The sequence below is a fragment of the Monodelphis domestica genome, chromosome 5, assembly GCF_027887165.1.
Source record: "Monodelphis domestica isolate mMonDom1 chromosome 5, mMonDom1.pri, whole genome shotgun sequence".
NCBI classification, from domain to species: Eukaryota; Metazoa; Chordata; class Mammalia; order Didelphimorphia; family Didelphidae; genus Monodelphis; species Monodelphis domestica.
The window spans coordinates 234,037,329-234,057,860 of NC_077231.1; the positions used below are offsets into that span (position 1 = coordinate 234,037,329).

Sequence of the window (20,532 nt, forward strand, 5' to 3'; positions counted from 1 at the left end):
TTACTCTCAGGATCACCTAACTCTGTCCTATTTCATGACTCAGATTTATTCCTGAACTCCAGAAAGCTGGTCTAAAAATGGGTCATTGGTCCAAGGGGTACCCAGGCAGCATGTGGCAGACCCAGCCATACAGCTGGAAAAACAACGCCCATCACACTATCTTTATGGACAAAGAGCAGTACTTTCTTTTTGTTTGTGAGGGGATACTTATTTAAGCAATCAGATTTGAGCTTCCAAGGTCCCCATTCTTATACTAGTTACCGATGGAACTGGAGATGAAGTTGGTGAATGCTGTGGGGCAGGGAACATTAAATAGAGGAGCCCCCCCCCCCACCGGATGGGGCCCCACTGACTTCTAGGCCCCCCACTTTCAGCGCAAGGATTGTCTTATATGCCACTGACAAGAACTTCATGGTTCAGAAACCATTAGAAGGGAGAGGGTAAGACTTTCCCGTTTCCTGAATGGATTCATGTAAGGCTGTTTCCATACCACTGCCGAGAGCCTTGGGAATGAGCTAAGTGTAGCTGAATGGCCGCTGTTTAGGACTGCATGCATGGTTGCATTTTTTGTGTGTGGTGTGTCTTTAAAAGTAGGAAGATCGAGAGGGGAGAGAGAGAGAGGGAGGGAGGGAGAGAGGGAGAGAGATGGAGAGAGAGAGAGAGAGAGAGAGAGAGAGAGAGAGAGAGAGAGAGAGAGAGAGAGAGAGAGAGAGAGAGAGAGAGAGAGAGAGAGAGAGAACATTTCAGGAAATGATTGTGGTACATCTGGTCATTGCAAGAGCATCTCTTTTGAATTTATAATCAGGACCTAGGGCTGGGAAGTGTCCTGCCCTTGCCCACAGGGGTTGGCAGAGGACAATAAGGCTAACTATAGTGGTGCCTGGAGTAGCTCTTTGCAATGGAGTAAAGGAAGGGACTAGATATCAGTAGTCTGATCTTTTCCAAGATGGAAAAAAAAGAGAATTGAGGACAGATTGTAAGGACCTAATTCTCCCTTAATGCTTGGGATGTGCTATATGGGTAGCTTATCTTTCAAATACCAGGCCAGCAGAGGATTTTTCCTTGGACCTATGTGTATTATTTTTAATAAATGTGGATGAAAAGTAAGGTGTGATTTTAATGAAATTAAAGTTCATTTCCTAGCCTGAGTATTGTTCAGTCTTTCAGGCTTGAATGATCTAAGTATCTGTGATTCTGGGCCAGGTTTCTGACTGTGCATCTAGGGAAGGCTTCCTTTATTCTCCAGGGCATCTTGGGCTGCTCATCTGAGTCCCTACTATGTGAAGAGGTGAAGCGGAGAAGTATTTGCTTCCTGGTGTCTTTTGCTCCCACATGCCCCTAGGAGGCCAACACCACCATCCCCACACCCCCCATACTTCTGACTGTTGCCATGGTTAGCTTCAGGCATCCAAGACTGGTTATAGGAAAGACAGTTGTAAGACTAGATACAGCAGGAGAGACTGGGGAAGAGTAGAAAATGTACTAAAAGTTATACAAGGTGCTTAAGGCACTCTATAATGGAACAGCAGAAGCAGATGCAGCAATAACAACAATGGATGGAAAAGGAAAAAATGGAAACTACAGCAGGGCAATGAAGAATGGGGGACCAGAAAAGGAATCCTTAGCAAAATGATGCTGAACAGACTGTTGGAACCAAATGGTAGAAGGGGGTGGGGGGGAACATCAGTAAATAGGATGAGTGACTCACTCCTCTCAAAAACATACATATACACACGCAACCAAACAAAATCTGCAGTTGGGAATGTGACCAGGGGAAATGATTTGTCATGTCCTAAACAGATGAAAAGTCTCAAAGGATACAGCCTGGGAAAAGATGATCAAAATTATATTGGAAAAAGGATCTAATAAGTTCTCAGTTTAGTAGATTTCGGCCTGGAAAATTTCAATAAAACATAGAGGAGAAAAGCCAGACTGGAAGGGGTTGAAGAAAATATCAGAAAAAAATAAGGCTTCCAGGTATTTATAGAGGAAAAAATGAGATACCAATGTAAGACCAAGAGAAATGTTTGTTGAAGGGTGAGGATAGGAATTTCACTGGATGCTGGAACTGGAAAAGAAACCTTAGAGATCTTTAACCTCTGCATATTAGAATTGAGGAAGGTGAGGTCCAAACAGGGGAAAGAAGTTGCCCAAGAATGATGGCAGAGCCAAGGTTCCTGATTTTTAGTCTGGTACTATATCCATCACCAGATGGTTTGTTTGCTTTTTAAATACCTGTTCATGCTTGAATCCAGAAAGAAAGAAATCAAAAGGCAGAAAGAGACTAATAATGAGGGAGAGTTAAGGGTTAAAAGGGAGGACAGGAATAAAGAGGGTAGACAACAGGAGGGGACTAACTTGGGCAGTGAGGGAGAGTTGAGGGGGGAATAGTAATACATGAGAGAAAAGGAGTAATGTTATTTAGCAAGGAAAGGGGGGCACAGCTGAAGGAGGAGAGAGCCAATTATAGGGGATTTAAGCATCATCTTTGTATACGAAGGACAGCACATTAAGCCAGGATGATCCCACATCTTCCTCTATCCATGCTCTCTGTGGAAAAGAAGCAGGAGGGGAAGGGGAGAAAATGAGAGGGGTCACCCAGTACTAAGATTTGGAGGTGCAAAGCAAAAGGCAAAGGAATTAAGAGGAAAGGCATATGTGATTTGGGGTAACACCAACAGGGCACTGGGGGGAATGGAAAATACAAAGAAATATCAACACGGGTGAAATGGAAAGATACAGTTATAATCATTCTTCTCAAAGTAAAAGTAAATGTCTTCATTAGTCAAACTGTGTATCTGTATTAGGAAAAATGTGACAATTGCTCAATACTGAAGAAGAAATCATCTATTTGGGACATTTAAAAACAATGACTATAACATATTTAAGAGAATTTTTATGTCGGATTGACTAAAAATGTAGAGGGATTCATAGTAATGAACACAAAAAGTTTGAAGCCCTGGGTTTTTGTTTTTAATTTAGATTTTTGGTTTTAACAAGAAGACAGTACTGTATTTTGGTATTTTTGAATGATATTTAGTTAGAAATTCAGAAAATACATTTCTCATTTCCCCCATTGTGGCAATACCAAGCCTGAGGAAACAAAGATAATATTTCCTTTTTCATGCCAAAACATGAAAAGGGACAGTCAAGGCAGAACCATTTCTCAAGTTTTACATGGTGATAATTTTGTTCAAACTTCAAAATTGTTTTGAGGGAGGTCTTTTTTTTCTTAATTAATTTATTTAATCAATTTAGGACATTATTCCTTGGTTACAAGAATCATATTCTTTCCCTCCCTCCCTTCCCCCTCCCCTTCCCATAGCTGACACATGATTTCATTAGGTATTACATGTGTCCTTGATCAAAACTTATTTCCATGTTGTTGATGTTTGCACTAGGATGTTCATTTAGAGTCTACATCCCCAGACATATCCCCTCAATCCATGTAATCAAGCAGTTGTTTTTCTTTGGTGTTTTTACTCCCACAATTTTTCCCCTGAATGTGGATAGTGTTCTTTCTCATAGATTCCTCCTGGTTGTTCAAGATCACTACGTTGCCACTACTGGAGAAGTTTATTACATTCGATTGTACCACAGTATTATCAGTCTCTGTGTACAATGTTCTGGTTCTGCACCTTTCGCTCTGCATCACTTCCTGGAGGTTGTTCCAGTCTCCATGGAATTCCTCCACTTTATTATTCCTTTTAGCACAATAGTATTCCATCACCAACATATACCACATTTTGTTCAGCCATTCCCCAATTGAAGGGCATCCCCTCATTTTCCAATTTTTTGCCACCACAAAGAGCGCAGCTATGAATATTCTTGTACAAGTCTTTTTCCTTATTATTTGAGGGAGGTCTTTAAGGAGTGGATTTGTCATTGATTTTACAGTGTTCTCAAAAAAGATATCAGTGATGATTTTGTAAGATTTTTATAATAAAATGAATCCTCTTGATTATTTTCTTCATTGGTCATATTGATTAATATTGTCTGGGTATATGATTTGGATACTACATTTTCAAATCAATCTTTTTTTCTTTTGAATTGCACTTATAAAATTATTTTTTTCAATGGCCTGCTTTCTTTCTCATTATTAAAACATTTTACCACTAGGGCAGTTAAATCAAATAATCCTTTTTGTAAAAATATTAAAAATAAATTTCTGATTCTCTGAATTAATATTTAGCATGATATTGAAAGCAAACACTCAAGGACATGAAAATTTTCTACATCTCACCCCACTCGGTAGATGGAGGCTGAACACAGTCTGGAACTCTGTAACAAATTTGCTGTTTGACTTTGACCACATTATTTAACCTCTCTACAACTCAATTTCTTTCTCTGTAACTAGACTTTATTTTCACTTACTTTTCAAAAATGTGAGGATAAAGGAGATTGTTCACATAGGGCAACTGTGACTTCCCTAGGGGAGAAAAGATGCTAGTCCAAAGTATGCACTCTTATTTTTAACTTTTATTTGGGGACAGTATATATGTGTGTATATATATATATACATATATATATATTAGTATATAATATATTAATTAAAACAAGATTACATAAAATGCAATATATTACAATTAAATATTGTAATAAAAGTGTAGTCTTTTAGTATACCTCTCCTCTTAACTCAACTAATTCCTATGGTTTTCCTTTGCCTTTATGATTAAGTATTAACTCTTCTGTTATATTCTGATATATTATTCAAGCAACTAAGGTCTCAACTATATGCTATAACCCATGGGTCACTGAGAGATCTGGTGCCCTTCCTCATGTAACTAGTTGTGTATTAGAAGTGGACCAGAACACTTTTTTTCCTAATTTCAATTCACTTCTATGACCCAATGCCTCAATTGTTGTATTGTACAATGCCATCAGATTTATAGCTTGAAGGAACCAAAAAGGACACAAAATCTGATCCCTTCATTTTATACATGAAGAACTTGGGCTCAGAGAGATTGTGACTTGTCCAAAATCACAGAGATAGTGATTAAGAGAAATGGGATTTGAACCCAGGTTCTCTGACTGAGTCGAAGACTTTTTTTATACCATACTGCCTCCTATGCTATATATTTAAATTACATATATGTTATATGAGTATATAATATATTAATTAAAACAAGATTACATAAAATGCAATATATTATAATTGAATATTGTAATAAAAGTGTAGTCTTTTAGTATACCTCTCCTCTTAACTCAACTGATTCTTAGGTTTTCCTTTGCCTTTATGATTAAGTATTAACTCTTCTGTTTAGCTTGTAAAGCTCTTCACAATCTTTCCTTAACCTACCTTTCCAGTCATATCATACATTATTTATCTTCCAACTCTACAATCTAGTCATTCCCATCTTATCCCTGTTCCTCAAATACACTTTTATCTCTCATCTCTGTGTATTTGCATTGGCCATCCCTTATGCCTGGAACACATTCTCTCTTTAATTCTGACTCATGGAATGAGTCTTTTCCTTCAAGGAAAATTTCCTCAAGTACCACATTCTACAGGAAGCCTTTCCTGAACCCCTCCATTAGTGCCCGGCTCACACTACCTTGCATTTTACTACTTTGTTTTTTGAGGGATATTCATTCTTTTTATATTATTAATTCTTTCTATGGATTTCATATATCAATACACACACACACATATATACATCTACTTACACAATATATATTTATAAATGTGTGCGTATGTCTGTATAGTCATTTGAATTTAAATTTCTGGTGCACAGCAGTTGCTTCATTTTTGTGTGGTCACATTCCTGATACATAGTAGGTACTGAATAAATGCTTAGTGATTTATTAATAGTATTACTATTAATTTTCATTATCATCATTGTTTTAATGAAATAGCTTTGTTACTTAAACAGATTGAATTTATGGCCCTGTTCTGAAATGACTTACATTTGGGGAAAAAAAATTTGGACAGCAACTATTCCCTGGTATTAAAAAGCAGTGGCAGTCTGTGTTGGCAAACGTGGACACTGTTACAGAAACCATTGCTGTCCACTACCTCATGGTTTGACAGTGTCACGGGTAGGTGACTCTTTGTACGTCTTGTGATACACCAGGAGATGTTTGGAAGTCATGCTTTTACTAGTGTTTTGACAGTTTGCAGCTCATCCCACTCACCAGTTCTCTCTCTCTCTCTCTCTCTCTCTCTCTCTCTCTCTCTCTCTCTCTCTCTCACACACACACACACACACACACACACACCTCACATACTGCCTCAGAGTCAAATGCATGTTCAAAGCTATTCCCTTCCACTTCATGTTGTCATACATTTTTATTTGCTGCTCTTCAAGAGAAATGTCCTTCTGTGAACAAGACTAGACCATGTCTAGCTTGTTTTTAATAAAGGGTAAGCCTTTATCCTAAAAGTCCTTCTGTCAAAGTTTTGTCCCCCAAATCAGTGTTAACACTTCAATTTCTTTTTTCTTTAAAATATTTTCTTTTTTTCTTTGTTCTCACATATCACTGCCACTTGCCAGTAACTTTCCACTCCTCCTCTACAATTTTTCCTTGCAACAAATAACGAGTCAATCAAGAACAAATCATCAAACTGGCTATGCCTGAAAACGTATGCTTCACTCCACACCTACAGGTTGCCACCTCCCTGCTCAGAGGCAGGAGACAGTATTCACAAGCAGTCCTTTGACATGTTGGCAATTGGCTATTTACATTGGCCAGTCTAAAGTCTTTCAGTGTTGTTTTCCTTCGAATTATTGCTACCACTTCAATTTCTGCTCATTGTAAAAAGGGATATCTCCCATTCTTGAGGACTCGGGACCTTGACCTAACAATCCAGATTCAAAAATAGGTTATTTCACTTTTGCCTTAGAAGAATGGCCTCAGAGCCAAAAGTGACCTTGGAACTCCTCTTTAATTTTACAAAAGAAAAGACTGAAAGAGAGATGTTTAGTGACTTACCCAAGACTGAAAAGCTAGTTAAAAGCAAAACATGGAGAACCTGGGTTTCTTGACCACTAGTTGGTGTTTTCTCTTTTATACTATGCCACTTTTCCATCAGAGGAGCTATATTCAATCAGAGAAAACACCATAATAATGGGATATTCTCAACTTTCCAGAGTACTCTGCAAAAAGTAGGCACTTAACAAGTGTCCACCAGATGATTTGTATTTCCAAGCCATGCCCAACCATTTGAATCTATTAAGTAGATAAGTAGATTCACACCTATAGCATGCTATGGCCCAAGGGCATTTTCTAGGTCAAAAATTGACTTCTGGTTCTCTGCTGAATTCTGGGATTTTGGCTGAGTGTGGGGTATGGGGGCAGAAAAACAGGGATTTGAAATCCTGCCTCTATCACTTATTAGCTGTGTGACCTTGGGCAAGTCATTTATAGCTCCTTTAAGCTGCAATTTCCTCATCTATAAAATGAGAACAATAATACATGTGATATAAACAATCAGATTTGGAGTCATAAAGAGCTGGGTTCAAATCCTGTATGACATTGCCTACTAGGATAGCCCCAGAACTTAACCCCTGACTGGGGGGAAAAAAGTAGAGAGCAAAGATATTGGAGAAGATCTTGTGAATTCAGAGAATCGTAGGATTTAGAGGCAGAAGGGAGCCTAAGAAAATTATCTTACTTCACAAATAAAGAAACTGAGACCAGAAAAGAGTAAGTGAAATTCCCAAAGTAAGATAATTAGTAAAAGAGCAGAGCTAGAGTCTACCTAGAGTCTGATTCCCCATACAAAGGGAGTTAATTTGTCTTTTTGTCACTGTGTTAACTCTGTCTAAATGGTGTGGAATAAAGGAGACTTTAGAAGATCATTGATCTTTGAGTACTGTCAGTTAGGAGAAGGATTTGAAAATGTTTGCTTAAACTAGCATGGCATTGATGTGGGAGATTTCCATCAAAATCCAATAAGGCAAGACTATGGCATGCCATATAGTGAAATTTTGATTAACCAGAACCCAACTAACCAGAACTTTCAAATTAATCAGATATTTTCCCCCTCATATTATACTCTCAGAAAAAACTTGAGAAGAAAACAAGCTGGCAATAGGCATTTAAATAAAATAACAAGAATTATTTAAAAACTCAAAGTATTTTTTCTTGAGTTAACTTCAGGCTCAGCCTTATCTGTTACACATTCTACATCTAATCTCAAACAAGTATTATTATTCAAAGTCATGACCTTGAGGAATGGCATGATCTTTCCTTGGTTGAGGAAAGCTGAAAATCCCTCCATTGTTTTATTCTTTTTTAGATTTTTTTTTAGAATAAATATCTATTTCAGAGAATTTTCTGATTAACTAGAAAATTCAAGTAACCAGAAGTCACTAGACTAACACACTTGACTTACCAGTATTCCCTAGCCTTATGACTAAAATTGTATATTTTGTTTAGGTCATGCCAACTTCATTTACTCTTCAACTTTCATCCAGAGATGCTGAATAATTGTCCAGTCCTCACATAATACCAAGGACCTGACTATCTAAGAAGAGAAAACAGAAGTCTTCACACCAGTTTCCTAAACAAAGCCTAACCTGAGAAGTTCTTTGCCTAGACTTTGGGAATCACCAAGGAATACTTCTGAGTGACTGCTACCATCCCAGTTACCAACAAAGACATGGCTCCTGGCAGGAGCCGAGGCTTTCTAATCTCACTGCGAACTGGACTCCACTTTGTAAGGTTTCTGGGAGCAGGAGACACCAAGATTTTTGATTATTTTCCTCACATCATTAGATTTCACAGCATGTCTCCCTTCCCTCACTCCTACCAAAGGTCACTCACCAGAGAACACATTTTCCAAATTAAAATTCCCTTATCTGCAGTATTTTGTGTTAGCATTTCTTTATTACTAGCAGCCTGAGTCTCTCATTTCTACCGCCCCCCACCCCCACCCCACCTCCCGCCGCCACCGCCACCCTTCCCTTTCTTCCATCCTCAGCACTGACTATTGATTTCCGGGAGAGGAATCTGCCCAGCTATTGAGTAAGATGAGAACTGATTCCCCCCCCCCCCCCCCCCCCCCCCCCCCCGCCCAACATAAAGACAGTACCATATTTTGCATAATACCTTACAAGGTTTTCAGAAACCTGGCTTCCCTTCTCTCTTTCCCCCCTTCTTCTTTTATCTCGGTTCAGCACAACTGTTGTCATTCATGCTGCACCTAACTTGGGAATGATATCCTTAATAGGACATGTATTCCAGACATCCCCTATATCTAGAGATAGGGGGGTTATTCCTTTGTGTTGCTAACGTGGTCTACCTATAAGACTAGATGGGAGAAGACCTCAAATCCAGGTGTTTTAAGAAGTCTAGGTTCAGTTATATCCATATAAATCCATTATTCAAAGCTACATTTTTCAGGGTCCATTGGAGAACCCAAGTTTAGGAAGAGGGGAGGAGAGGATGGGAGGATTGGGGGGGGGAGAAGAATTTTAAGTCGGGGGAAATAATTTCCTCATGAAACCTCAACCATTGTGAAATGAATCTAGACAAGATTCCAGATATTCTGTAGTCACCTGAAGGCTGATTTGAATTGCCCTCAAAGTCTGGCAAGGGAGCTGGTTGCGATTACCTTGAGGTCCCTCCCAGCCCTATTTTTCAATGGTGCTTCAAGGCAGTTGATGTTACGATAATTTGGGACAGGAAACGCTTCTCCTATTTAGGCATATTGATAACTCAGATCCAGATATGAAGCCTAGATTTACCTAGCCAACCCAAGAGTTAGTGCAAAGAGCCGGGAGGTTTGCTTGGGGCTTTCTGGAGTATAAATCAATTTTAAAACAAATGAAAAGTGGGGGTAGGGGGTGGAGAAATGCAGCTCCTACTCCCTTTCTTTAGACAATGCTTTGTTTAAGCCTAACTGGTTAGCTTCTGCGTTTGTTCCTCCGGGATCCATATTGACTAACCTAAATGGAAGGGCAGCGGTGCTCAAGGGCACTGTGTGGTTCAAAAGAAAAGAGAAAGAAATAGCATCTGCATCTGAGTGCCAAGGACAAACCCGAGCACCACTCATTTGAGACTTCCCAGCCTAACCTGAACTGTTGCCACTCTCCAGAATCATGCTATTCACTTTGAGGGGCTGCCCTAAACCAAACCATAAGCCTTTGGTTGACTGTGCCATTGCAAATTACTTTGGTCATTAGCCTGGTACTGCTTCTATCATCCATATTCAATTGGAGAACATAGATGAAAAGGCAGCTCTTTTATGGGGAATTCCCCAGTCTCTTTGTCTTTGGCTCCAAGTAATGATGAAAATGGACTTGGTTCCTTAGAAGTTATAGCATTAGTTCCCAAGTCCAAAACTTCCATCTGATTTTAGATAAATGACTTGAAGCTACAAAGGAAGGCCAAGTAACTGGAAAGGCAGGAGATTCTGTGGTTTGGGATTGACAGAAGGGGAAGCAAAGGAAAGAGAATGGTGATTTGGATCCTCATTGTTCCTCAGCCACTTCAACATCCAATGTCCTGACACAAACAGGATGGGTAGTATTGGTACTGTCATGTTAAATTTTATATATATATATACATATATAAAATTTAACTTAACACTAAAAAAAACTCTCAAGCTACACAAAGTAGATTTATTTTCATATTTAATCCTCTTTTTTATCCTCTTTTTGGTGGAAATGATGATTTTTTGATGGCTATTAAGGTCATAATAAAACGAAAATTTTAAACATTCATTGTCTTAAGCCTTTACTTCCTATGCTCATTCCCTCCCCCCCCCAAATTGAACTTTAAATATTTGATTCCATTTTAAGTACTGTTTTGCTTTTAGCACCAATAATGCTTATATTTACCTAGCCCTTCCTCCTGATCTTTGCCAGGACATTTCTATACCTTTAAAGCCTATAGCCCAAGTTCATTACAACAGGACTCCACGATAACATTGACACACTGATAACTCCGATAAAAGCCTTTTTATTTTATAGTGGGAAGCTTGTAGGTGGAGGAGGAAGGGGTATGTGATTTTACCACACAGTAAATGGAAGCCTTGCATCTTTCTGATACCGCAAAACTGGCTCAAGTTTAGGTCACTTATAAAGTAAAGTGTATTATTATAAAAAAGTACACCTGGTCTGCTCTATTTCTTACAGGTTAGGGGTGCTTCGCTTTTGAAAGGAAAAAAAAAGAAGCCATCTTCATATTTTCAGAATATTTCCATTGGATCGTGACTTTTAAATGAAAGGGATATCGTTTCCTCACTCTAGATGTAACTCAAGGGTAGGTTTCCAGATGTAGATGAGAGCAGGTCTAACATATTTAATAATAAAGATGACTACATCTGATACAAGACTAACTTACTCCATTTCAACTCAGCATTTGCAAGCATATTCCTTTAAATTGGGTCCACTCCAATGAATATTGAAGTCAATTTTGGGTAGGGCTTTTGCTTTCTTCTGTAGATCATAAGCACATAAAGGAGATTAATCAGTGCCATTTGAGGAAGAATACAGGCAATAAAGATTTCTTCCTGGCAGACAATGAGAATCACTTGATTGAAACCTTGTCTCTCTTTTTGTTAATGCCCATGTCACCTCAAGGGTTATTATCATCCTTTATAGGTTGATGTTGGATGCAATGTAGGGAAATTCCTGATTGTTCAGAATGTTGCTGTGAGGTTAACAGCTAATAGAAAATGGCAGGAGTACATTCTAACTCTTCAGTTGCCATTCTAGCTTTTCGTAAAGTTTGAAATTGATATTAATATTTTAACTTCTCACTCACAAGATCTTTCTGGGACTCAGCCATGCTTAATTAGCTGACATTTGACTCCCCATGTTCCATTACACAACTTGGATGCTGGTTTATTAACATTCCCAAAAGGAAAAGAAAGTTATCAGAATTTTTATCATCTCAAAAATAGAAGGTTGCACACTCCTTTGGAAGAATCATATTTGAGATTGGCTAATTTTCCAACTATAATGACACTCTTGTATGATGCAAGTATTGGGAGAGGACTGACATCTACCTAAACAAGCTAACTCTGTTAGAGCCAGCTGTTACTCTGCACACTTGCTCTTTTTAATATTATTATTTCACTATTTGCCCTCTAGTTGGCCAGAATCAACGTACTGTAGCAATAAACAACACAGAGGAGTTCAATACCTTAATCTGAAGCAATCTGGTGAAATTCCAGTTTCTCATTCATTTTTTGTAAGATTCAGTGACACTGAGTCATATTTTTTTGGTATAGGTTTCTTTAATTTTTTTTTAATCTTTTATTTGATTAAACATCTACAGACACTTCAAAATAGTCAATAGAGGACTACTTAGGACTTTTTGTTTGTTTTGCAGCAAATGATCCTATCTCTAAATATTCTGTCTTTAAACAGACATGATGCTAAGGTAATTAAATTATTCTCAATCACATTTCTCAATGTTCTAGCTTTCCTCCCAGAAAATATTAGAGGGGCAGGTAAGCCTTCATTTGCCTTGGACTACCCCTGTGAAAGATCCCTTCTGAAAGCAGCCAACTTCCTTCCTTCCTTTTTTTTTTTAGTACCTGAAATGGCAAACTGACCCACAAGACTGTAAGTATATTCAGCTCTATCTTTCATTCAGTGAAGAACTTGAGAAATGGGTGGAAAACAGTGAAATCTTCCTTTTTAAGAAGTGTAATTTTGTTGGAGGAGATTACCAAGGCTTCAAGAGAGAATGATACCATTTATTCTATCTTTTCTAGGTCCAACTAAGAATTTGAAATGTTTTTTTATCATCTCAGTACTCCAATTTCATTTTAGCAAATGGTCTTCCAGCTATTACTTAGTTCCTCATTCTGTGGCAAATAATCTAAGGGTGATTGGTTTCACAATTACCTAGTGAATGACAATTAACAACTTAATTATATACAGAAAAAAAAATATGATACAGCTCTATGCAGGAAACTACCCAATATACTGTACAGCTGTAGTCATCAAATCTGGCTTAGATTCCTTATTTGCAAAAAACTACACAGGCCATAATAGCATTACAATGACTTATTTTCACGGACAATTATAATAAATTGGAACTTTGAAAATTAACATGCAACTTCTAAAACTATACTTGAATTAAGCTATTGCACATATGGTTTTATATATGATTTGTGTGTATATTTATGTATGTGCTTATATATCAGACATAATAAATGTTAACTTAAGCAGAGAAATAGGAATTAAAAAATATGACCAGTTATTGACCTTTTTTGGTGGGGAGGGGAGTTGTCTTAGTAAATAAAGTATTGATCTTTCCCGTTTGGGATTTTGGCTCAATTCCACTCTCCACTCCTAAGTGAAATGAATTCAGTGGTCTTGGCTTATTCTTAGCAAACAGTAATCCACATAACAAAAAATAATCAGTTTATCTCAGCCAATTTGGTCTTTATTTTATGAGGAGAGGTTCACATGAAGCTTCCATGGAGACCAAAATAAATTATATCATAAAAAGTACAATTTCAAATTATGTAACCTCAAACAATTCTATCGATAACCCATCATTTAATAAGATTGCATTATTCTCATATTTTCCCGGGATTTTTCTGTAAATAGAATATTTTTTATTTAAATAAAATTGGATTATCTTCTCATTTCTTTTGCTTGGCTCCCCTTCCACCTTCCAAACCCTGTTTTTGATGAGTATGTATCCATCAAGAAGTGGAAAAACAGTTTTAAGGGCAGTTAAGATGGAGTTCTATATATATTAAAATTTATTTGCAAAAGTCTAGAGATGTCATAGTGGCCAAGAAGAGGGAGACTTGGATTCATAAGAGACACATTGGTTTTTGTTTGGCACAACTTTTTTTTTAATGAATAATTTGAGCATCTACAGATATTCTGATGGATTTAACAAAAGCTTTTAAAAACTTACAAACTACCCAAATGATCTTCACAAAATTTTATAGAAAGGAAATATGCAATACCAACTACGGGAGGCTTCAAAATGCCAAGACTCTTATAAGATATTGAACCACTTTCATTGGGAAATTCAAGAACAATGTGCAAATATATTTTTTAAAAAAACAACTTAAAGCAGGAGATGGTAGCTGTGCTAGTAAAATATATTATCATCACCATTCAAAACAGAAGTATCAACATCAGTATAAGATGTACATTAGTCAGTTTAAGGGAAGCTTGCTTCCAGCTCCTGAATGCATAAACAAATATTAGCATTATCCACCTTGAAAAAATTCTGGTGGAAGAATTGTTAGAATTAATCCGAGTGGGGGAAATATCCCAGAAACTTGTTTATGATTTGGAACAGGTTAATATTTTTAATAGAAATTTTGGAGTGGACCAGAAATCTTTGCTCAAATGATATTTGAATACAAGGCTAATAAGTAAGTACTCTTTGATCGGTACCATCTTTCCAAGAAGTTATTTCAGTGGTAAACTGCATTACAAGTTTATATTCCTCTCCAGAGAATTCACTAACGAAACCTAAGTCAGGAAAATATAGATGATAGTCCTTCCGATGCTAACAAATGTACATGTTTCCATGTAAATTTAAGATAGAGAGGTTTATAATACAAAAGAAAAGTTATAGTTCTGCCTCCTTACTGAAAAAGGGTGACATTTATTAATCTTGCTTTTATCTATTTTAGTCTAGTTATAGTTCAGACAGATTATGATAAACTTGTTATGATTTGCTGAAGAAAGAACAAAGATGCTTCTACTTAAAAATAAAAAACAAGAACTGTATTTCCCTATTTTAAAAACTGAAACTGTCTTAGGACTGATAAGTCTGTTTGTAAGGACAGTGTTCACACATACACAAAAATAAAACTCTATACATTTTCCTAAACTTGAGAGGTTTTTCTTGCCAGTGGCCCAATTACCTGGCCAAAATATATGTTTTCTGAATAAGTATGTCACATGCACAGTTTCTTTTTGTAAAGACAAATAATTTTACTCTCTACCTTCTTGGGCATAGACTCTAGTTATTCCTGGGGACATCAATGAGTATTTTTCTTTCACAATAAGTGAAGAATATGTACAGATGTTGAATAAAGTAGAATTCCATTGTTGAGAAATTATGTAGAAATAGATAACATTCCAATAATTAGATTTTTATTATTCATTCAAATAGTACTTATTAAGCATTTACTATGTGCAAGGAGTAATATTTTTTTGAATTTAATTAAAGGCACGGCACCATGATTGAAAGTTATAGTACCTTCCACTCTAACAAAGCCTTGCCTTTCCCTTTCCAAAATAATAATAATCATAAAAACTACTGGACCATTAGTTTTGAAAATAACTTTTGTTGTACACTAGCAATAATAATTTTTCCTAAGCATATATGTAGCGGTAAAACAAAGCATCTTTATTGCTGGGATCTTTTAAGAGGATATTATATAATTAACAAGAAATAAACTTTTTAGATCATTTGAATTTAGATTTTGCTATTTTAAAACTTATGGTAAATATGAGAATCCATTGTGATTCTAAACAAAAATTACTAACTTCAGATTTGTGGTATTCTTTTTTAAAAATTTAAGATAATTAGGTTATTGAAATCTATCTCTTATAAAAACCAAGATAGGCAATATTTGCCCTGAGCTAGAAAGGTTAAGGAACTACTTGCCAATAATTATTGCTTGGCTTCATGGTTCCACTCAGCTGTTTATCCTCTAACCAAAAAGCATCTATTGATGATGCATAATTTGCTAAAACCTACTAAGTTCTTATTAGTGTTTACAGGAAATATTTTTCCTACAACCCTCTAAGAAAAGTGCATTTATCTACCACGTCTCTCATTATCAAAAGCTACAGAATCAAAGTGAATGGATACTATAACTTTACCTTCAGAAAATATTCAGAGGAATGAGTTCATCATTTTATTTTTCATTTTTTAAAAAATTGCTAAATTTTTACCATCAAAGAACTTAGCATACACTTAAGGCAGTGGAATGAGTACTGATTATGGTGCTAAAAGGCATGAAGAGACAGAGAACATAGGCATTGACCTTTGGGGGAGGGGAGAGATTGTCACCTTACTTCTCTTTATAACTAGTAGTTCAGTCGTCTTAAAGCTCAGTGTGACTAGTAGAAGAAGCAGCACAAATATCTGGAAAAAGAAAAGTTAAATTACATTACTCTCATGCTCAGTAGGCTGGACATAATTTTGGAGGCACATTTAAGTGAAGAAACCTTCCCTGGCTTCAGTTTTTCATTTGCCACACTAAAAGGAACCATGTTTATTTCACCAAAGCAGCAATGATCAAGGGGGACACTTTGGTACCACATCCATTCTTCATTTGAGCTCTTTTGGTGCCATTGACTTTTAGACTGTCCCCAGTCAACAACTCCAGCCCAGTATGTTAGGTTTAAATAGTTTAAATCTGGTCTTTGCATGCTGAAGTGAGTCCTTTCCTGTGCTGGACATTAAAAGCAACATTATTTTGAGACTGAAGGGAGTGAACACCAAAGTGTAAAAACCGGTTTTATTTAAATTTATGTATTTCTGAAGTCTCTGCCACTTTCAATGACCTTTCTTTTCAACTGGTGCATGAAAAAATAAATCTGTCTGGTCATTTAACTTTTTGGGGTGGGGGAGAAGTGACAGTGCTTTTTTTAATGCTTGATGTTTTAAAGCTATAGGATGAATTATTTAAAATATATGCCTTAAGAGTATCTTTCTATGATATATATGTATATACACACACATAATGTATACTGACATCTCAGTATGGCCTTATGATGAATCAGGGCTTACTTCCCAACTCAGGCTGCTTGATATAGTCTGCACTTCCAATGACGACTTTTTATTCTATTTATATCTATTGGAAATCATTAGGATAATCTTACTTAAGTGTGTTTTAGGTTCACCTAACCTACAAATTACTGACTTCTGACCAGCAAAATATCTATCCCAAAGAAGACAGGGTTTTGTGTCCACCCAATAAATTTATGAAACCAACTCTTATTCTTTGGCTAGGAAAACTTTTTCCTATTAGAAATGACCCCATAATCTTCTACCTCATGCCCAAGATCAAATTGTTCTGAATATTTTTTCCTTATCAATTGAGAGAGTAGCAACAACAAATGTAGATCTGACCATGAGCCCTTAACAACATTTCAGAAAAATGGAAAGATTAGTATGGACATCTCTGGAAAATGCTACTCCTGCCCTAAACTTGATATATGATTCATTTTCTCTTTTTGCTTTATTAATAGGAGATATAATTGTAAAGTCTTCATATTTTAAAGAGCCTCACCTTTGCTGATAGATGTTAATATATATATCAAAAGTCAGGTGAAACGAGCAACTTTCCCAATCCTCTTCTACAGGAAGGTCAAAATTCAAAATCTATAGATAAACAAAGCCACTACCCCAATTTAATTTTAATGTCAAATCTTTAAGAAAATAGCACTTTTTCCCCTATAATTAATCTTTCAAAGAATAAAATCCATACATTTTAATAGGTCCTAGTAAATTGTTCTATGCACATAGTAGGTGGATACAATATGGATATTTGTTTATTGATTCAGTTTTGTGAACATAAAAGCATGTCTGTGTATGTAGAAACACATGTTTATATAATAATCTCTTGAAAATATCCACATTTTGAAAGCCGTATATTTCAGAACATACAATAATGACAAAAGAAGTTGATGGGCTACAATAAAATAGAACATTGCTATAATGTTATTTATCATATCAATTAAGACATATAGATCTTTAGGTAATAATTTGAATATGGTTGGAGTTTTTGAAGATAAGCTACTTTTCCTGTTTTCTAGAACTATTATTGAAATTGGTCAGAAATGTTTCAGAAAGTCTATTAGCGATTATTTTCTGCCATATCCGTCATTGCCATGGCTTATTTTTATTATGCTTTTTAGGTCTTTATTCATCTCCCCCTCAATTAACCAAATAATTTTTGGATTTTTAAATGTGTCATTGATAGTGTACCATAGATAATTAATCTTAAATCACTTAAAATAGTAGGGGGCTTTATTTTAGCATATACCTCCACTTAGGTATAATTTATTCTGCTTTTATTTTTTTTTCAAGAAGATTCATGTTCATATAGAAACATGCCTAGAAAAAACCCAGAAGCATATTGTCAGGGATTGCACTGGTATGCTATTCTTTCATTTTGATTGGTTAACTTTCAGTTTCTTCACTAGTACTCATACCTCTAGCTAGTCATAGTGATGTTTGGCATGGCAAATGCTGATAGAGGTAAACTTTAATTTTTTATCAAATGCTAAAAGAATAGTCTATCTGAATATCTTTTATTTTAATCTTCTCAAATAGCAATGCTTTCAAATGTTTATTACTCAAAATGTTTTTTCTTAATTGTTTTTAATTCTTTCAATTGTACATATGAAAATATATCTACATATATTATATGAAAGGGAAGAAATCATGAAATGTTTTTTGTGTAAGCCCAACAAAAGTAACTTCAGAGCAGGTTCTTTTCCCTCAATTCTTATTCTTCTAGTTAGACAGTTACTGTAAACATTTCATGGAACTTTCCCAAGCCCTTCCACACCATGAGATTGGGTGTAGATTAGGCAAAATATTTATATCATGAACTAAGTAAAATACAAATACTGTAATAAGCAGAAAAGTACAAAAGTGTGCCACAAATCATTCAGAAATATTTTGTTTATTCCTGGATAAATAGCTCTTTGAACTCTTCAGAAAACTTAAAAAGAAAAAAGCCATCCATCTTTAACAATGCTCCTGGCACAAATTATTTATGCTAATTTCTGCATTCACTACATAACTTAACTCAAAGTAGTCACAAAACTCCAAACTGCCAAATAGTTCTGCCTTCATGGCTCCTTTCCCCCCACTCCTCCCTCCCACCCCAATTGGATTCTTAAAGCAACCAAGCTACTTGCTTGGGGAAAAAAATCCTGAAATATCCAGTGAGTGGATACTTTTCTAGTCTGTTTTATTATCATTTTAGAGCATAAATCTATGTTTTGGCAGGCAAATGTTTGTAACCAATATTTGAGGAAATCTATGCAAATGAATCATCTATTTACAACTTTTTGACTCTTTTGCTTCAGATTCATCAGACTTTAGCATGAAATATTCTCTTAAATGCTATTTTAAACTTCCAGTGGAGTTTACTACTATTGCAGTGATTGATTTAAAATCATAATGTCTTCATGCATATTTTATCATTGTACTTAAATAAAAAAAAAATCCATCTTAGACTATATCCTGATGAAAGTATAAAAAGGCTTTAAAATTGTTATCTATACATACACACATACATATGTGCACACTGTATGCATATTGTAAAATCCATAGAACAGACATGTCTATCAACTTTCTATATAGTAAATTGGACATTTGGGAATGTTTTCATAATTTTTAAAAAGAAGAAACTATGTTTCAAGAACTGTTTGGAGTATGTTTCAGGAACTGTTTTTATAAGCAAAAATGTTTTGAAGCAGATTTTCTTTAATAAAAAACACCTTCACAAAAAGACTCACTAGCAAACAAACAAAAACAAAAAACTTTTGAAGTTCTTAACAGTTTCAGGTTACATCTCATTACTGATGCAGCAACTGGCTAGCATCATATATCTTCAACAACTGGGAGACAGCATAGAGAGATTCTCTTTTTCTGAATGGAAAGCTTTCAAAAAAGGAGGGGGGGAAAATCATGCCTGGGATTTTTGGCTAACACCAAAAAATAAGGTGTTAGGTGATATTTTGAATGTTAAGAGCCTAAAGCCTGGAAAAAATTTTAAACAAATAACCATGTTGAGACACTCAACAGCTTTAGTGGGTTTGGGTGGTTTTCTGTTTTGTTTCATTGCTTTGCTTTTTGCTTTTTTTATCCTACATGGTGGCATTTCTGATTTAAGTACAAAATTAGTTTGTTATTCCAAAGCAGTAGACTAGTTTTGAAAAAAAAATGCTGAAATGGAGAGAGAGAGAGTGAGAGAGAGAGAGAGAGAGAGAGAGAGTGAGTCAGAGAGAGAGAGAGAGAGAGAGAGAGAGATAGAGCACATGTTACATCAGACACAGTACCTGATTTTTCACTGCACAACTTGTCAGCTAGATGGTCTGCCTCCTGGGCGATAAGTGAGAATATTTCATCTTCATATTCTTCTATTATAGTTTCACACTGTAGAAATATAATAAAAACACATGTGTACACACACAATACATGTACAGAGCTCCATGTTAGAAAAGACCTAATAAAATTCTCATTAGGCAAGGCTATAAATTAATATTATCAAGATAGTCCCTTTTTTTGGGGGTGGGGGTAGGAGGGCTACTCTTTTCAGTTAGGCCATTGTACTGGGTTAGCACCCTTCCAAGAATGTTAATTACATCATTTTCATGATGATATAACTCTAGGGTTTGAGGAGGAAGAGGGAAAGGAGTTTATTTCCTATTATATAATTTTATTTCTCATCTTTAAATTGATAACTAACTAAGATAGCTGAAACTTGTCATTTATAATTATAAAATTTATTTTAGAACTCACAATGAAAAAAAAGTAGTTTCTTTGGCCAAAACATTTCTTCAGATTTAACATAATAATCCATTTTGTGATTTTCTGCAATGTGAAGACAATTACAATCCT

At 35.8% G+C, this 20,532-nt stretch overlaps 1 protein-coding gene across 3 annotated transcripts in view; it reads right to left on the reverse strand.

Annotated features, from left to right (window-relative positions):
- The window catches only part of CNPY1 (canopy FGF signaling regulator 1), a 74,332-nt gene that overhangs the window by 11,641 nt on the left and 42,159 nt on the right, over nucleotides 1-20,532 (reverse strand). For 2 of the 3 annotated variants that reach the window (XM_007504660.2, XM_001364497.5), the window contains exons 3-4: nucleotides 19,971-20,067; nucleotides 13,748-16,035 (exon numbers count right to left, since the gene is read on the reverse strand). In XM_007504660.2, coding sequence (XP_007504722.2) covers nucleotides 15,995-16,035; nucleotides 19,971-20,067 — 138 coding nt within the window. In that variant the 3' untranslated portion in view covers nucleotides 13,748-15,994. Of the gene's footprint in view, nucleotides 1-13,747; nucleotides 16,036-19,970; nucleotides 20,068-20,532 lie in introns of those variants that run through there. The other variant, XM_007504661.3, reaches the window with a different exon arrangement.